Source organism: Typha angustifolia, chromosome 14 (assembly GCF_048772165.1).
Source record: "Typha angustifolia cultivar Huaian chromosome 14, ASM4877216v1, whole genome shotgun sequence".
NCBI classification, from domain to species: Eukaryota; Viridiplantae; Streptophyta; class Magnoliopsida; order Poales; family Typhaceae; genus Typha; species Typha angustifolia.
The window spans coordinates 4,581,554-4,598,629 of NC_133252.1; the positions used below are offsets into that span (position 1 = coordinate 4,581,554).

Below are 17,076 nucleotides of genomic sequence, written 5' to 3' on the forward strand. Positions count from 1 at the left end.
ATCCTTTCTAAATTTTGTAATATTTTAAATTGTTCTTATGTCAAATTCTGATAGGTCATATGAGAGTCATGTAGATTTTTTCACGTGAAGAACACGTAATTTTTAGAGGTGGATGTTTCATTAAATATCTCAACGAGACTTTTCCAACAATATATTTTTTTTGTTAGAAAATTAATTAGTAAATCTAATTATATATTCAGTTTAACTAAATAGATTATTTAATAAATAATATCGATGAAATTAAAATTATTGGATTAAATATTTATAGGGCAAAATTGAAATTTTTAAAAGTTAAATATTTCTTGAAACCAGCCTGATTGGAAATGCTTTTAGGGTTTGGAATTAAAGATAGAAAGTCATCACAAAATTGAAAACCCAAAGTAAATTTCTGACAACAAACAATGTGGGATGTAGCGGGGCTTTTATAATTTAATAGTATATTATTTTTAATTTATAATAATAGACTATAGTGTGCAACGTATATGTATATTGTATGTACTCCATTGTAACAAAAATATATCAACTATGAAAAATATGTGCACTCAGTTTTATATACTAAATTAAAAAAATTAAATATAACTAAATTATTGCAAAAAGAAAGCCCCGGCCTGTGGCTAACAACGAGAGTGAGTACAAATTGGCAAGTATGCCAATCATCTCTTCTTTCACAGAATTTCTTTATGTATGCTGCCATTTGAGTCCTCTCCTGGATGTTGCATTCAGAAACTGCGCATCTATTCTACTATGGCGTCCTAATATAAACTCATGATGGTAGCATATATATGATACATAAAACTCACTATAATTTTCTTCCTTGCATCACATTCCGAAGTGGTGGGTTTGGTTCTTTTATATCTGCTCCTTTCTCTTGGATAATGAATGGCCTCTTTACTTCACAATATGGAGATTTACAAAATGGAGATTAGGGTGCTGGGAGAAAACTAATCAGTTGCTTCATTCTTAGAAGTTTACTTTGGGTTTCACCACAACCATTTAGGAGTGGTTGCTGCTGCCCTTCTTGCATTCCCTTCCCTTCTCCTTTTGCCTTTTCCTTGGGGAAAGTTAGCTTTCAAAGGAGATAAACAAGAGCTATGAAAATCATCTACAATCTAGACTCCACAAGCCCTTATACTTGTTCAAATTTTGCGCCAGTTGGTGATTCCAATCTTATTCGTCTTCAAAGAGTTCAGAATTATGAAAAAAAATGAAACACGTAAAAGAGGAAAATCATATTACAGTATGTATACATGCAAAGATATATTAATTTAAAAAAGAAAACTAATTTTGGTAGAATTCCGAAACTGGATATCTGTATTTGCTTTAGAAATATTTGAGTAAGTCTATGAGTAGAATCAATGGAAGTTATGTGTTGTTAACCAGAGAATCCTAAGAGGTGAAGAAAGTATCAGTTTTCATACCTGTGGTTGAAAGGGAAAGTTTGTTTGTGTATAATGTCTACACAGGAAGAACCATTTACTTTGTAGTGTTCCCTATTTGTGATAAATGTTAACTGCCTCCTTGACCAATTCTTCAAATTAAACCACATAAATGATGTCTGGAGAGATTATAGATAATAAACAGGTGGCAGGTAATAATCAGAGACTAGGAAGTTGGCTGAGCAAAAGGCCAAGGGAACGTGTAAGTTAGTAAATAAAGTTCTTGACTAATTTATGAATACATACATACAGATATCAAACATGAGAGTTACTGTACAGTAAAAGGGAACTAGAGAAGTACAACTTCAGATTATAGATTAAAAAATAACTTGGCAAATGATATTGTCAATTTATTGCTCTCTTTGAGACTAGAAAATAAGTTGCTGAAATAAGGATTCACTAAGTCCGCAAACTTAAAACAAAAAAAATATTGAGAAGTTCTGCTTCCACATTAACTAAATCATTAAATAATGCAACAGCTTATATGCCATTGTTATGATGTAGTGGCACTGTCACACCTTGTGAACCAAACTGAGGGCGAACAGTATTAAATTAATGGTGTATTTGTACCAGCATTAACTATTCATTTCATCAGAAACCAAAACATGCAGTGACAACAGTACCAATAAATGGTGTCATCGTACCAGCAGTTAACTATTCATCTTAACAACAATATATTCAAAGGGAAAACTGCCAAAATAGTATATTTATCATAAATGGCACTCCTTAAAATCTTCATAAAATTGTCACGTAATTTGACCACTATATGTTAATACAATTTAAGCAAATGAGAAGCTTCTAAAGTTGCTTTACTTCTCCCCGCAACCTTCGGGATTCTCAAGATAGAGTACACTTCAGGCCGAACTATGCTCTCATAATGCAATTGCACACTCTTGGGATAGCTAGTTTGGAAATAAACAAACAATTCATATATAAATGATTAACACAACCTACAGCTAATATAACCTTCCTCGAGGCCAGAGTTGTTAGAAAATGCTGAAAGATGGCTGAAGATAGCAACTTTGCAAAAGAAAACCTGAAGAAAAACAGCAATGTTTTAGAGCCACTAGCACTAACTTATGCAAGCTATAGCATTGGTGATAAATGCCAGATAACTCTCTTGCTTTTCAAACATATCATAATAATTTGATAAACAACCAAATAAAGTCGTGCATACTATGAGCAGAAGTTTAATAATGCAACTCAACAGAAGTTAACAAGCAATTAGTAGCAAAAAGATATGTTAAGATGCAGCGACTTACTGACTGAAACCTTTAGCATGGAGACAAAATAGTAGGCTATCCAAAGTAAAATGAAGTGAGAATGGTGAATTTGTGACAAGATTCTTTCTCCATTAGTTAGGAGAATTCTGATTCCTAATTGTTGAAAATCATAAAGGTCAGGAGGGAATTTAATGCAGATTGTACCAATTGTTAAATTGCACAACAAAATGAAGAGGAACACAGAATCCTATCTTATTTCCAATCAAATGCTCTCTTTATTCTATTTCCTTCTCAATAAGTCATTACTGATTTTCTTAATCAATTTGAAGATATTCTAAATCCAACAAAAACATGAAATCAGAAATCACTAAAGTAGTAGAGTATGGTCACTGAAAGCATAGTCACAGCCATATCTCGATCAACCAAAATAGCACCAGCTGGCATGTTAAAGATATCAAACAAAGTACCATTACTAAATGATAGGATAAGATAAGATGGAATCACAAAACATTACCTCTACAAGCTAAATTAAAGTTTTCACATATTGATCGAGGTTCTTATTGAAGAGCTCACACCTACAATATAAGAAGATAAAAATCAATAATTCACATTTAGCAATAAATTTATCCTTGAAATGGAAAGACATGGTTAAAATGATATCAAAACCACAATATGATTCAGAAAATTGAAGCATTGAACAATGACCAGAATGAGAAGAATGACACTATAAAGTGATATGGAAATTGGCACAAACTTGACTTCATATATTGGCTATGAACTAAGAAGTGCATGGTTAATCCATTGAATAAGTGTGCCACAGCTGTGATGATTGCATATTTTCATAGTAGAAGGAAAAAACAAACTGCAAAACTCATCTAGTAAGTGTGAGAAACATACTTAATAGGGGTCCCTGGAACATAGAGGGGATTCTTTACAACATAGTCGACGTAAAGCTTGTATATATACTTCAATGACTCCCGCTGGTCACTCGTCTTAGGATGAGTAACTAAAATAATCTGCATCAAGTTCACAATAATGCAGCATGATGTACTGTCTGCAAAGAATTGAACAACTTGGCCATATAAAAGATGATTATGCATCCAATATCATGTTAAGAAATAAACCTTAAATAAATGTCATGGTTCAATCCTGTATAATCTAAAATAAGATGGCATTGGTATCATCACCATCAACGTGCAACATTCAAAACACTTGGAATTTGAAGAATAATTGACCCTAGCTTGTAAATTTATAACTTAGCCTAGAATATTCTGCTAGAAATTCAAAAATCATGATAGCAAGAGTCATAAGTTATCAAATAAAGAGCTCGACATAATTTTACCATTAAAGAAAGCACAAAATTTGTACAAAGCCTGTGTTGCTTCCATTAGATATTCTCTTATACAAGGATGTCAAGGTTACATGAGAAAAGCTACTTCTGATTGCTAGGTCTGAAGCTGCTGATGAGGTTGCTACCCGTGCCATTCTTTAAGGTTGTGGCTCTATGTCGATTCTTTCCTTCCCCTTTCAATAGAGATAGAAAAGAGGTTCATTAGGCTATCCTTTATCCTGAATCTTATCAACTACAACTTCCGCCCTGCTCATCTTATCTCTTATATTATTTGTTAACTCAATAGCTGTTGTCCTGATAGTTTTCTATAAGAAATTATCCTCTTTTGAAGCCTGTAGTTGAATCCAAGGGCAAGATCTTATAGCCTTTGCACTACACTTTCAATCAGCAGAGATCTAACTTATGATTCCAATGTTTCAAGCTGTTTTCAATACCTTTTCATTGTTCTGAAACTCTTACAGAAGTCATCACTTCCTTCAACCACTCTCTGTTTTTTATTCATCTTTAGTTGATCCAACATCTAGTGGGCAATTCATTAACAGTTGATAAATTTGAAAATTTGTTTTTCTAGCATTTTCAGACTTTGAAGCAGGATTTATAGGTTGTTTGGTTTCATGTGTTTGAAGATGCAACATCTGACTGTTAAATAAAAAACCAATGTGAATAGAAGTCTTATATCTTCACTCTTTCTTCCTATTAAAGGTTGAAAGAATGTATTTTGACATTCGCTTAATTGAAGTGAATATCAATATGGTGCATATAAGCCCAACTTAGAACTTAGAAAGGATATTCCATAAAATAGAAACTAGTTTTTATATAACACTTTATATGTGTAGAAGCAGTTTTTCTAAATGCATGAAGCCAAATGGCCCTTAGAGTTTTAAAATAAAATGTGTTCTTCCTTTAGATTGCTCCTAGTTTAAAACTAGTTTTTATGTTACACTTTATATGTGTAGAAGCAGTTTTTCTAAATGCATGAAGCCAGATGGCCCTTAGAGTTTTAAAATAAAATGTGTTCTTCCTTTAGATTGCTCCTAGTTTATTTCTTATATAAAATTCATTAGCATCAAATACAAGCCTAAACTTCTTATGCACTCCTCTCACCTTCTCAATCCCAATAAAAGAAGAAAAGGATCCAGAAAGAAGACCTTTAAAAGGAAGGAAAGAAAAACAGGACTCCCTCCTCAATTTTCCACACTAAATAGATGAGAGAGACAAACATGCAAATTTGATTGCAATTCAGCACTATTTACCAAATACAATAGGATGAATCAACCAACCATATCCAAAACTTTCTCTTAAATTGCCTTCTGTTTTGCAACTCTATATATTAGCTCACATGCATAAGCAGTACCAATTTCATAGAAATAAAATAAAAAATTCTTCAATGCAGAACGAAAGGATCACAATCTAATACCTTCACACCAGAGGGGCTCTCCATGAAGCTTAACTTGTAAGTATTTGTCCGAAAACTATAAAACGAGCACCCTTGCCCTGGAAGTAGTGGCACCCCAAGATTGCCTTTCTCCGCACTGCTCCAAAAGACCAAGAAAGCCCAATTGATTGATTCTTGAGTCCTGAAATCTAGTAAGAGAAAGAAGAAAGAGAAATAGCAATACCTGGTGGGATCCATCTTGGCCGTGAAAGATCGGAGTGAGAAGAGGAGGCCAAACATGAGCTTGTGGTCTTGGTTGGCATCGAGGGTTCGAAGGGGCCGGTGCCACTCGCGGTTGAGGAGGCAAACTCCCGCACGGTTGAACACATAGATCATGTTTGCGTTGTTACCGGCCAAGCCAGTTGCCGTTCCCGGCGGTGCTGCCGGGGAGGGGCTTGCCTCCACAACCGAGGAGCCACCAAAGAACTGCATCAATTTGATACGAGATGACCTCGGATGGTTAAGGGTCTAATCGAGCCTAAACTAGTCGATCGTGAACTGCAAAATAGAGAAAAAGAATCAACATCATATTGCGATTCAGTTAATTTATTTTTACCATCCTCTTGCCAAATCTCTCAGATTACGTGTTAGAGAAAAAGAATTAGTTAGTAAAAAGCTATCATATGTTTCAGCATATAAAACAATTTGTAGCAAAAATGGTGAATTGCGAATTGCAAACGTAACTTGGTTATCCATTTCCAGCCCATTTTATATTTTTAATCATTTTGGACTCAAATCGATGTGATTATGGATCAATTATTCAACCAACTCTAAACATAAGTCAATAAGATGTATTAAAGCAACATACGGGTAAACTATTGGTGAAAGTCAATTAGATGTATTATTCACTAGGATAAACTTGTTTTTTTATTCAATTTTCTCCCTCAAAGTCTTTAGGCAAATTACCAATGAAAGTCAAAGCAATGACCTCAAGAAGCTTCACCATCAAGTTTAAAGGTAATGCATCTTCTTGTGTCAAAGAGTGCAACTTTTGTCACCCTAGCCACAATTGCCCCAGCAAGATGCTATGTACAAGTATAAATTATAAACAACATAGAAGTTCATATTAGGAGATTAACTTAGCGGAACTCTCATCAAGCTTGAAATGATATTAATTTTCATCTTAGATATTGGATCAAGCTTGAACTATAATAATTTCAATTCGAGCCTAGCTTGAGCCCAAGCGAGCTGATCAATAAGCAATTTCAAGTCCAAACCAATTCAAGTATAATTTTGAGCCTGATCAAACTTAAATTGAACCAAGCTTGATTTAGGCTTGATTCATGCTTGAGACAAAACCTAATTCAACTATAAAGACATAAACATTATAAAAGCATAAACTAATAAAAATCTCTACGCATTTGGAGAAGAGATGATATGATCATAATTCAGAATTAAACTCTACAAGATCATATTATGCAAACTCAACATTCTACTTAAGCAAATCTTAGAACAAAAGTACATAAGAGAAGTATAGAAAATATAACTTTCTAGTTGTTTCAGAAAATTAGAAGCAACATCCTTGCAGAGAAATTGCCCTTATAGTGTGGGAAATCTAACATTCCAGTTGTTTCAGAAAATTATATAGAACAAATATAATTCCACTAAGTTGAGACCATAGTTGTTAAATTGAACTAACGAAGCATTCTCAGTATCATCAAAAGCAGAAAATACATCATCACTTTCAACTTAAGGAACATCGTTTTCAAATCTCTTCTATTCTGATACACAGCCAAAATTTGAACAAACTGACAATTAAACACTTTATTGATTGATTTATTTGAATAGCAACATTTTATACATCAGAGAAGATAATTTATTCTTGAAAACATCAATTTATTGATCACTCACAATTTATTCAATCATCATGTTCTTTCAAAGATGAAACTTCAAGACAGTACTTGCACATTAAAATAGAGTCCTGATCCAAGACTAAACTCCTATTTCAGATCAGAGTACCAAACTAGTTGTTAAGGCATGATTTATTGTCGGCCAATTACCAACAACCACTTTAAGCTTTTGATTAATTGGGTAACTAACACTAGTTACATCACTGAAAATTAAATCAAAAGATGCCCTAAAACATGGATCAGAACCAAACCTTAACAAAGACAAGAGATTAACACCATAAACAAATCGATCGATCAAAAACCTATTACAGAGCTTCAGATTTTCCGACCTCGCACCAATAACTCAAGATTCCCGACAAATGACAGAAAAGGAGATCATGGCATGCTTACATATTTATCGGTTAGATCTATCAAGAAGCGAGCAGATCTAGTAGAAACCAGCAAGGGATCCACGAGCACTGCAGCCGGTGTCGACTGTCGAGAGAGATCCACGAGCACGGCGGCCGATGTCCACTATCGAAGGAGATCCACGAGGACAGCGGTCGGTGTCGAGGGAGCCAATGGACCGACGGCGAAAGCGGTAGCCTGGTTTGTCGAGGAAGGAGACGTCGAGGATCTCGAGGTGGAGCGGCCTCGTGGGGTCGTGAAGAAAAGATGCAGAAATGATTAGAATAAGCGAGTTTTTTACCAAATTAGCCCTGTTCCAAAACTATTTTACGGGAATGGACTACCCTCAAATTTATTTAACAAATAGGGTTTAATTTACTGTAGTCCGAATATTTTTATCTAGTCCTAAAATGCTAATCAGTTCAGCGTATAATGTATGTAAATCTCTTAAACTTAGTCTTTCGGTAGTTTAGAGAAAAAAATTCTCTAATGGTAATAGTTTAGCATTTTTTTAGGGTTATATTGAATTAGACCCTATTTGACAAATAAGTTTGAAAGTACTCTATTTCGGTAGAGTAAGTTAAAAAAATAGATCTATTTTGGACAAAAACTCTAAAATAGGCTGGTCTGGGAGATGTTCTAAGTTTCTCAAAACTGGGACAAAATTTTTCAAATGGGTACTATTACATATTTTCGTATACACCTAAATTTTTTTTTATCATATAAACCCCATATAAATTGTTACACCCATGACTAAAAAAAAAATTTAGCACATGCGCCATGCGTGTGCAAGCGCATGCACTGACCCAGTCCTCTTCTCCCTCATCTCTTGTAGTCGGACTCCACTCCGCTCTCTGTCCCCCCTCATCTCTATATATAATTCCACACACCCCCTCGTACCTTCTTCTTTTACACTCTCTCTCTCTCACTCTTCCACCTCTTCCTTTCTTTTCTCTTTTCGAGTCATCAAAGATCTCGTCATGGATAGTGGATCACCGGAGCATCAACGGCCAATTAAAACCCCCTCACTTCCATCCTCGGGTCAGCCTCCTTCTCCCCTTTAAATTGATTTGAATATTGCTCAGTAAATCATAGTTAAATTGTAGTTTATTCGTTTCTATCTTTGCTGAAGAAACTCACTAGCCGACGACTTGGGGTCAATCAACCATCGGTCTAAGAAGTTTCCCTATGTCAACCCCTTGCTTTGGGTACCTAATTTGGGTACCCACGGGGTGCGTGGGATGCGATGCCATGTTGCCTCCCACCGCCGAGTTCCTTAGTCACGGGTGGCCACCACCGACAGTGGTGGCCTCGCTCGTCAACCTCGATCGACTCACCTCGTCGCGTGGAAAAGGTGGGTACTTAGGTTAAGGCTACGAGTGCTTTTTGCACCGAAGTAGGAACCTCCATGGCTGCCAGCCATAGAGTTCCTTACTCCTCATCGTCGGCTACTCCGACCGACGGTTCAATCGTGGCCTCAACCCAAGTCAATCTTGTTGACTTTGGGAGCTGGTGATCTCGACTACCGACAATGGTGATCGTCGACAGCAACTCCATCTCCTTCCCTTGGTCTCTTTCTCTTAAGGATGGTTGAGCTGGTGGGGGTTTGATTAAACCCCCACCAGGTCATATGGGCTACGGGGTGGGCCGCAGCCCATACCCGTAGCTAATAGTAGTCCACCGAAGCTCTACGGGCTACAGGGTGGGCTTTAGCCCACACCCGTAGCCAGCGCACCTGATCTCTGTGGGCTATGGGGTGGGCCGTATCCCATGCCTGTAGCTAGTGCCCAGCCCAGCCAATCTCTAGGTGAGCTATAGGGTGGGCCGCGACCCACACCTATAGCCAGCCCATTTGTTTTGGCCTAGTGAGTTGTGGGTAGACCCGCAACCCACTTCCTTTTTATGGATGCAATGCTGGGCCTTGAGCCCAACCCAACTTTTGGACCATAGGCTAGCTAGTAATAGTGTTTATTTTCTTTTATAAATGTAGTTACCTTTCTAAAATTTTTCTCAATCATTATATTAACATAATTTAAGATAATACATAATTAAATTAGGTAGGTGAATTTAATAATCATTTCAATTGTCTTTTATTAATGCATTTGACATTTGCAGATAAGGATAATTCTAATTTTACCATAAATGACCATTTTTTTAATTAATATAAAATAATATATTAATAGGGAAGAATAAATGCAAGATCAAGTCACCTATGTGGACCTAGAAAATCAAACTTAATTTATGCAACAAGGTAGTTAGCTCTATAAGTTTATCATTCTTATGTTTTATTTTATTTTATAAATTATTAGATCTATTACTATGCAAGAAGGATTTTGAGATTCAGGAGGAGCCGATTATTTAGGAGAGTGGGACCGATTCTAGAAATATTTCAGACGAGTTAGATCCTAGTTAGTCTATGAAAAATGATATTGTTATAATGATACTTACATAGTCATTATTAATTTCTTACTTGCATTAATTATTAATTATCGCTTATGTATGAGATATTCCATGCTTAGTTGTGATATGATCATGATATAATAAATAATAGAAGTTATGGCACCATATACACGTATCATTTTTAGTCTAGTTCCAACTAGGTAGCGCCCTTCACCTACTCAACTCGGGGTTAATGGTAGAGTATATTATATAAGTATTATATTAGCGGTCTACATCTGAGGTCATTAGCTGATGGAGCATTCAGGTGATTACACTGTCCTGTTTAGAGACTAGTCTAGGATGATATTAGTAAGATGTTTGAGAGGTAGGGATTATAACTCTAGTGGTACCTGAGGACGCAGGGTTAGGATGACTAATGAGCTGTGAGCTCTTTCTCACTGTATGCGATGATTCTACTCTATGCGATGGTTTAGCTACAAGTAATGATTTTGCTCTCTGCGATGATTTACTATAGTGGTGATGATGTTGAGGATGGACTTATGACTGTGGTCCTGAATCTGATGGCCACAGATAACAGGTCATATGCAGCGTCGCCAGGCATATGCGGGTGATAATACCGCTAGATGACTAGTCTCCCTCGTTATTATATTTTTCTTGTGGAATATGACATTATGGACTTGGTTGCTATGTGGACTTTTATACATTGAGTTATGATATCTATACACTCATATGTGTTACGAGTAAATGAAAATTTATTAAGAATTACACTATACACTTTTACCTTAAAATGTTGATAATTATTGGCATACATATCTATTTATTACACAATACATTATTCATAGATTACTATTGGATTATACTTGCTGGGCTATGTGCTCACCACCATTTTGGTGGAAATATTTCAGAGCTAATTATGGAGGACTCGAATATCGAGGAGTAATAGATTTATTTTTCTATTAGCATTGTTTATTCAGTTATTCCTAGTTGGACTTTAACCCCTGCGAGGGTTATTATGCTTTAAATTTGTGTATGGAGTTGTATTTCTAGAGACGCTTGTTGAGGCCTATGATAATTATAACTTTGAATTATTTGCTTAGATTATTATGGTATTTATAGACTTAACTTAAATACTTCGTGAGATTATTACACTGATAGGTCATGTGAGAGTCATGTGGATATCTCCACGTGAGAAACACGTGATTTTTGGAAGTGGGTGTATCGATTTGGTATGAGAGCATAGATTCATCATAATCCAGCAAGTTCTCTAGGGTACAGTCCATATATTGATTTAGGAAGTTTAGAGACCATGATAGATTGGACATAAGGGATATTAGTCACATGTAGGTATAATTTCTGAATTATAAATAAATTACTTTGAACTTAATAGATATGCTGCCTAAACGCGCTAGATCGATTCGTGTGACTGCTTCTGAGGGAGATTCTGCTCTAGTTGATGAGCCAGTTGTGGATGCTTCAGCCAGTAGCGTGGAGACCCTCGGGCATTTGGTCAAATAGTAGGAGAGGTTCATTGAGGAGCTAGTTTGTGAGCACACGACACGGTTAGAACGAACACGCTGGGTGGATCGTCTGAACATCTTACCCCAACCGAGTAAGCTGGAGGTGGATCTTCGTGGCCACTAAACCGATTTATGCAGCTTAATCCTCTAGTGTGCACGATCGATCCTATGGAGACGAACCGGTGGCTTGTGGATGTGAAGAAGATCCTAACTGCTTTCAGGTGCCCAGAGGATCAGCAGGTGACTTTTGTCACTTTTCTTCTCCGTGGGGAGGCAAAAAAGTGGTGGAAGGCCATTGAGCGTTTGATGTCAGATCAAATTATAGGAGAGTACATCACATGGAAGGCGTTCATAGACGCCTTTGATCAGAAGTACTTCCCAGCATTCCTTCGAGTTGAACTGACATGAGAATTTACCCAGTTAAAACAGGGGAATATGACTGTAGCTCAGCACAAGGAAAGGTTTAATACCTTATCCCATTTCTGCCCTAGAGTTGTGCTAGATAATGCTGCCAGAGCTGAGCAATTCAAGATGGGACTATGGATTGAGATCCGTAAACATGTGAATATGGCAAGGAACCCGACTTATGTGGAGCTAGTGGAGAACGTAGGGATAGCCGAGAGAGATTTACTAGAGGAGTGTTCTTAGTAGTAGGAGCGAGTGGCCAGACGTCTAGGTCGCTTTGATAGGCATTCGCGAGGAGGTGGTTCAAGTTGGAGCGAGCCCTCTAGTTCTTATCGACCGAGGTTTCACCCCTATGCTGGTGGTGCTAGTTCTAGTGCAGTTTCGAGCAGATCCGGCTCACAGAGTTCGGGCTGACCTAGTAATGTAACACCCAGACCCTAAACACGTGCATGGCATGAGCCCACACGGCACGTGCGTGGCATCTGACCATTTGGTTGATTACTAACAATCAAATAATCCTGTATCAAGATCATAATTTTATCAACAATATCTAAACTAAAATGACCCAAGTCTAACTGTCATCTGCTAAGGGTATTAACATCCATCCACATCGGGCACCCTTCTAGCTGATAGAAATCTCGTGAGGATAACTCGCCACATATGTCCTGACGAACGATATGTGTCCGAATGTCTGCTGCGAATATAGACTAACGACCTCGGACATAAGGCCACAAAATCGCGACTATGTCGAGCGATCAATCATCCACCAAGCGCGTCCTAACCCTCGCGCCCACTCAGGTATCCTCACGCTTTCTATCAACTATCCTATCAATCATATTTTATGCTGTCCTTTTAAATGACAGATCATATGCATATATTCAGTACGATAATCAGTTAATGCATACCAAGAATTTAGGTGGAACAGAAATCAAGAGAAATATGATGCAATAGAGTCTCCAACTATGTAGTCAACACATGCATACACATGTTGTGGCATGGAGAAGAGTGGCTCAGTGGAGGTGCGTGGCACTTCCACTATTGCCATGGCATGCATGGCATGTTGGGCATGAGGCCGGCCACAGCGTGGCCGGTCGCGTCGTGCCCAGAAAGTTTTTTTTTTACCCTACTTGGGTTATTACAAGTAAGGCATCACCTTCTCTTAATAGTGGGAGGCCAGCAGCAATTACAAGCAGGACTAGTAGCGGAGGATTTACACGACGGTCTGCATTGGAGGAGAGGACTTGCTATACTTATGGTCGGAGGGGACATTTATCTTGAGATTGTCCTGGTACTCAGGAGGTGACTTGTCATCAATATGGGCAGGCTGGTCATATTTGACCTTGTTGTCCTTTATTAACTAGTGGGTCAGTCACTATGACTACGCCAACTATTTCTAGGGCCTCAAGAGCTAGTATTGCTACGAGTAGAGGACGTGGTGATGCGCGATCGGAGACGTCTAGCAGAGGAAGTGGGGGACATACTGGTCGAGTATTTGCCATGACGGAGTAGGATGTAGAGGCATCTAATGATGTGGCGATAGGTAACAATTAAATATGCTTCTTTAGAATTTAATAATCTTGCTTAAATAGAAGTCAAATTATCCCTTCTTTCTTTCTAGAGAAAAATTTGATTAATAAAAGAATTTTTATTATAAATCTATTTATGCAATGACAGGTACTATGATCTTATTTTCTCATACCACTAGGATTCTATCTAATCCTGGGGCTACACATTCTTTTATTTCTCCTTATTTTTAAGGCATACTGATATGACCCTAAATCCTCTTGATGAATCTCTATTCATAGCTACCCTAATGGGTGATTCTTTAGAGATTCTCCAAATTTATAGTCCTTGCACTCTAATTTTTGGTGAATTAGATTTTAGGGCGGAACTTTTACCTCTTGAGATGCATGATTTTGACTTGATTTTGGGTATGGATTGGTTAGCCGCTTATCATGCCAACATTAACTGCTACAGCAAGGAAGTTATTTTGTAGCTTAATGATGGCATAAAGTGTCGATTGTTTAAGGATCGATATGTGGACCACCCATAGTTGGTGGCAATCATGTCTGATCAGTCTAGTGGGGCCCAAGCCTTAATTGACTTGTTGGTGGTTCAAGAATTTTCGGATGTTTTTCCTGAGGACCTCCGAGGGCTTCCACCAAATAGGGGAGTCGAGTTCACCATTGATCTGATTCCAAGAGTAGGACTAGTTTTCAAGGCTCTTTATCACATGGCTCCAAAGAAAATGGAGAAACTTAGAGGATAGATTGATGACTTGCTGGATCGAGAATTCATCAGGCCTAGCTCATCACCTTGGGGAGCTCCAATCTCTTTGTTAAAAAGAAAGATGGCACTCTTCATCTTTGCATTGATTATCGGCAACTGAACTAGCTGACTGTGAAGAATAAATATCCTCTATCTCATATTGAGGATCTTTTTGATCAGTTGCGTGGAGCTCGAGTCTTTTCGAAGATCGATCTGAGGTCTAGATATCATCAGTTGAGGATTAGGGAAGCAGATGTCTCCAAAACCGCTTTCCGCACTCGTTATGGTTTGTACGAGTTCTTGGTTATGCCTTTTGGGCTAATTAATGCTTCAGCTATTTTCATGGACCTAATGAAAGTCTTTCGTCCATTCTTGGATCGGTTTGTTGTGGTCTTCATTGATGATATTTTTATATATTCAGCCTCAGAGCAGGAGCATGAGGAGCATTTCCAGTTGGTACTAGAAACCTTGAGAAGAGAAAAGCTATTTGCCAAGTTTTCAAAGTGTGAGTTTTGGTTGAACGAGGTGATGTTCCTAGGGCATGTGGTATTAGGAGAGGGCATCCAAATTGACCATCCAAGATCACAGCAGTCTTGGGTTGGAAGCAGCCGAGCACCGTAGCAGAGGTGCACAGTTTTCTTAGGCTAGGTGGATATTATCGGCACTTTGTGGAGGAATTTTCAAAAATCTCAAACCCTCTTACCAAGCTGACTCAGAAGGATCAGCGTTTCGTGTGGATGGATGATTGTGAGGAAAGCTTCCAAGAGTTGAAGAAGAGACTTACTTCTACACCTATTCTTATAGTGCCTCGTAGTGGAGTGGGATACTAGGTCTATTGTGATGTCTTACAGATGGGCCTGGGTTGTTTTGATGCAGGAGGGCAGAGTTGTCGCTTATGCTTCATGACAACTCAAGGATTATGAGCGTGCAACTCAAGGATTATGAGCATAATTATCCCACTCATGACTTGGAGCTAGCAGTAGTAGTCTTTGCATTGAAAATCTTAAGAAACTACCTTTATGGGGAGAAGTGTAAGATTTTCACTGATCACAAAAGCCTGAAGTACCTTTTCACCCAAAAGGAGCTAAACTTGAGGCAGTGCAGATGGCTTGAACTAGTAAATGATTATGGCTGCACTATTAGCTATCACCTAGGAAAGGTAAATGTGGTAGTTGACACCTTGAGCCGGAAGTTTACGGGCAACTTGGCTTGTTTGATCATTCAACAGGAAGGCATCTTAAAGGATCTGCAGAGTATTAATATTCCTATTATTTCTAGCAGAGCGAGCTTAGGACGTTTTGCTCATTTGGTGGTGAGACTGACTCTAGCTAAGAGGATCAGAATTGCGTAGGCGGAGGATCCTCACTTTCTACAGATACTTCAGCAAGTCTAAAGTTCAGGCAAAGAGGATTTTTGTATTGATGATACGGGAACATTGAGGTTTGGAGATATATTTTGTGTGCCAGATGTGGGCGAACTCCAAAAAAAAATTTTGGAGGAAGCCCATCAAACCTCTAACAGCATCCACCTTGGGGAGACGAAGATGTATCATGATGTTCGTAGGTCTTTCTGGTGGCCAGGATTAAAGAGGAACATAGCAGAGTTTGTATCCAGGTGCCTGACTTGTCAGCGGGTAAAAATTGAGCACCAAAGGCCAACAGAGACCCTCAGACCTCTACCCATTCCTGAGTGGAAGTGGAAGCATATCACTATGGATTTTGTGGTTGGGTTGCCAAAGATTATGAAGAAGAAAGATTCCATATGGGTAGTCGTGGATTGGTTGACCAAATCTACTCATTTTCTTCCAATTATCACCACAGATTTCATGGAGCAGCAGGCTACCCTAGATTTACATCTAGATTGTGGCAGCAATTTGCTAGATCTCTTTGAGTACCAAATTGCAGTTCATCACTACTTATCATCCTCAAACCGGCGACCAGTCAGAGCGGACGATCTAGACATTGGAGGACATGCTGTGTGCTTCAGTTGCTAATTTTGGACTTAGTTGGGATCGACACCTTCCTTTGATTGAATTTGCCTATAATAATAGTCATCACTCTAGCATTGGGATGACCCCTTATGAGGCTTTTGATACACCTAGTTAGATTCTTTTTTTATTGTATTAGTTATTTATTTTTATTAAAATAAATTTTCTACAAGTCACGTTTGAACGCAAAACGCCTTTGCAAACGCCTACATCAGGTTTGCAAAAACAGAGAATGTGAAATGTGCGTTCGAATGTTTGCATCAGGTTCGCATTGACAGAGAACGCCTTTTATGCATTCGAACGCGGTCAGACATGTTCGAACGTGATCAACGGGAGTCCACTAGAATTAGGGTTAATAATTGTTATTTTGGCTAGTCTTTATAAAGGTGTGGATGATAGCCAAAATCATAATACTTAATGAATATCAGTTTCTTTTCCTCCTCTATCCTCTCTCTAATCTCTCTACCCTAATCTCCCTCTTCCCTATTCACCAACCAATCATCTCTACCATTGGCAAGGTCTCTCCTAACTTCTAATCTCCCTTGTCTGTCGAGTCCTCCCTCTTCCTTGGGATCTCGACCACTTCTTTCCCTTCGTCTTTATCCTTTAAACAACATCATTCATCCACCCTCATCTCCATTATCTTCCATAATCCTAACATCCACTCCACCCATTATCACCACCATCATCCCCACTATATTGAGTTTTTGTCCTAGTTGTAGTTCGAATCTATGAAGGGGGTAAATATAAAAATCATAAATTAGAGAGTTACGGATCGATTTCACTTAGTTTCATAATTTTATGACTACGGGAGAAT

At 38.0% G+C, this 17,076-nt stretch overlaps 1 protein-coding gene across 1 annotated transcript; it reads right to left on the reverse strand.

Moving 5' to 3' along the window:
* Positions 1–2,081: 2,081 nt before the first annotated feature.
* Positions 2,082–7,938, reverse strand: LOC140776836 (uncharacterized). Its single transcript, XM_073120720.1, has 6 exons — positions 7,686–7,938; positions 5,630–5,943; positions 5,428–5,542; positions 3,557–3,675; positions 3,174–3,234; positions 2,082–2,472 (listed from the first exon to the last, which is right to left on the reverse strand). Exons 2-5 carry the CDS (start codon positions 5,875–5,877, stop codon positions 3,183–3,185), a joined length of 534 nt encoding a protein of 177 aa, XP_072976821.1. The 5' UTR covers positions 5,878–5,943; positions 7,686–7,938; the 3' UTR covers positions 2,082–2,472; positions 3,174–3,182.
* Positions 7,939–17,076: the final 9,138 nt, after the last annotated feature.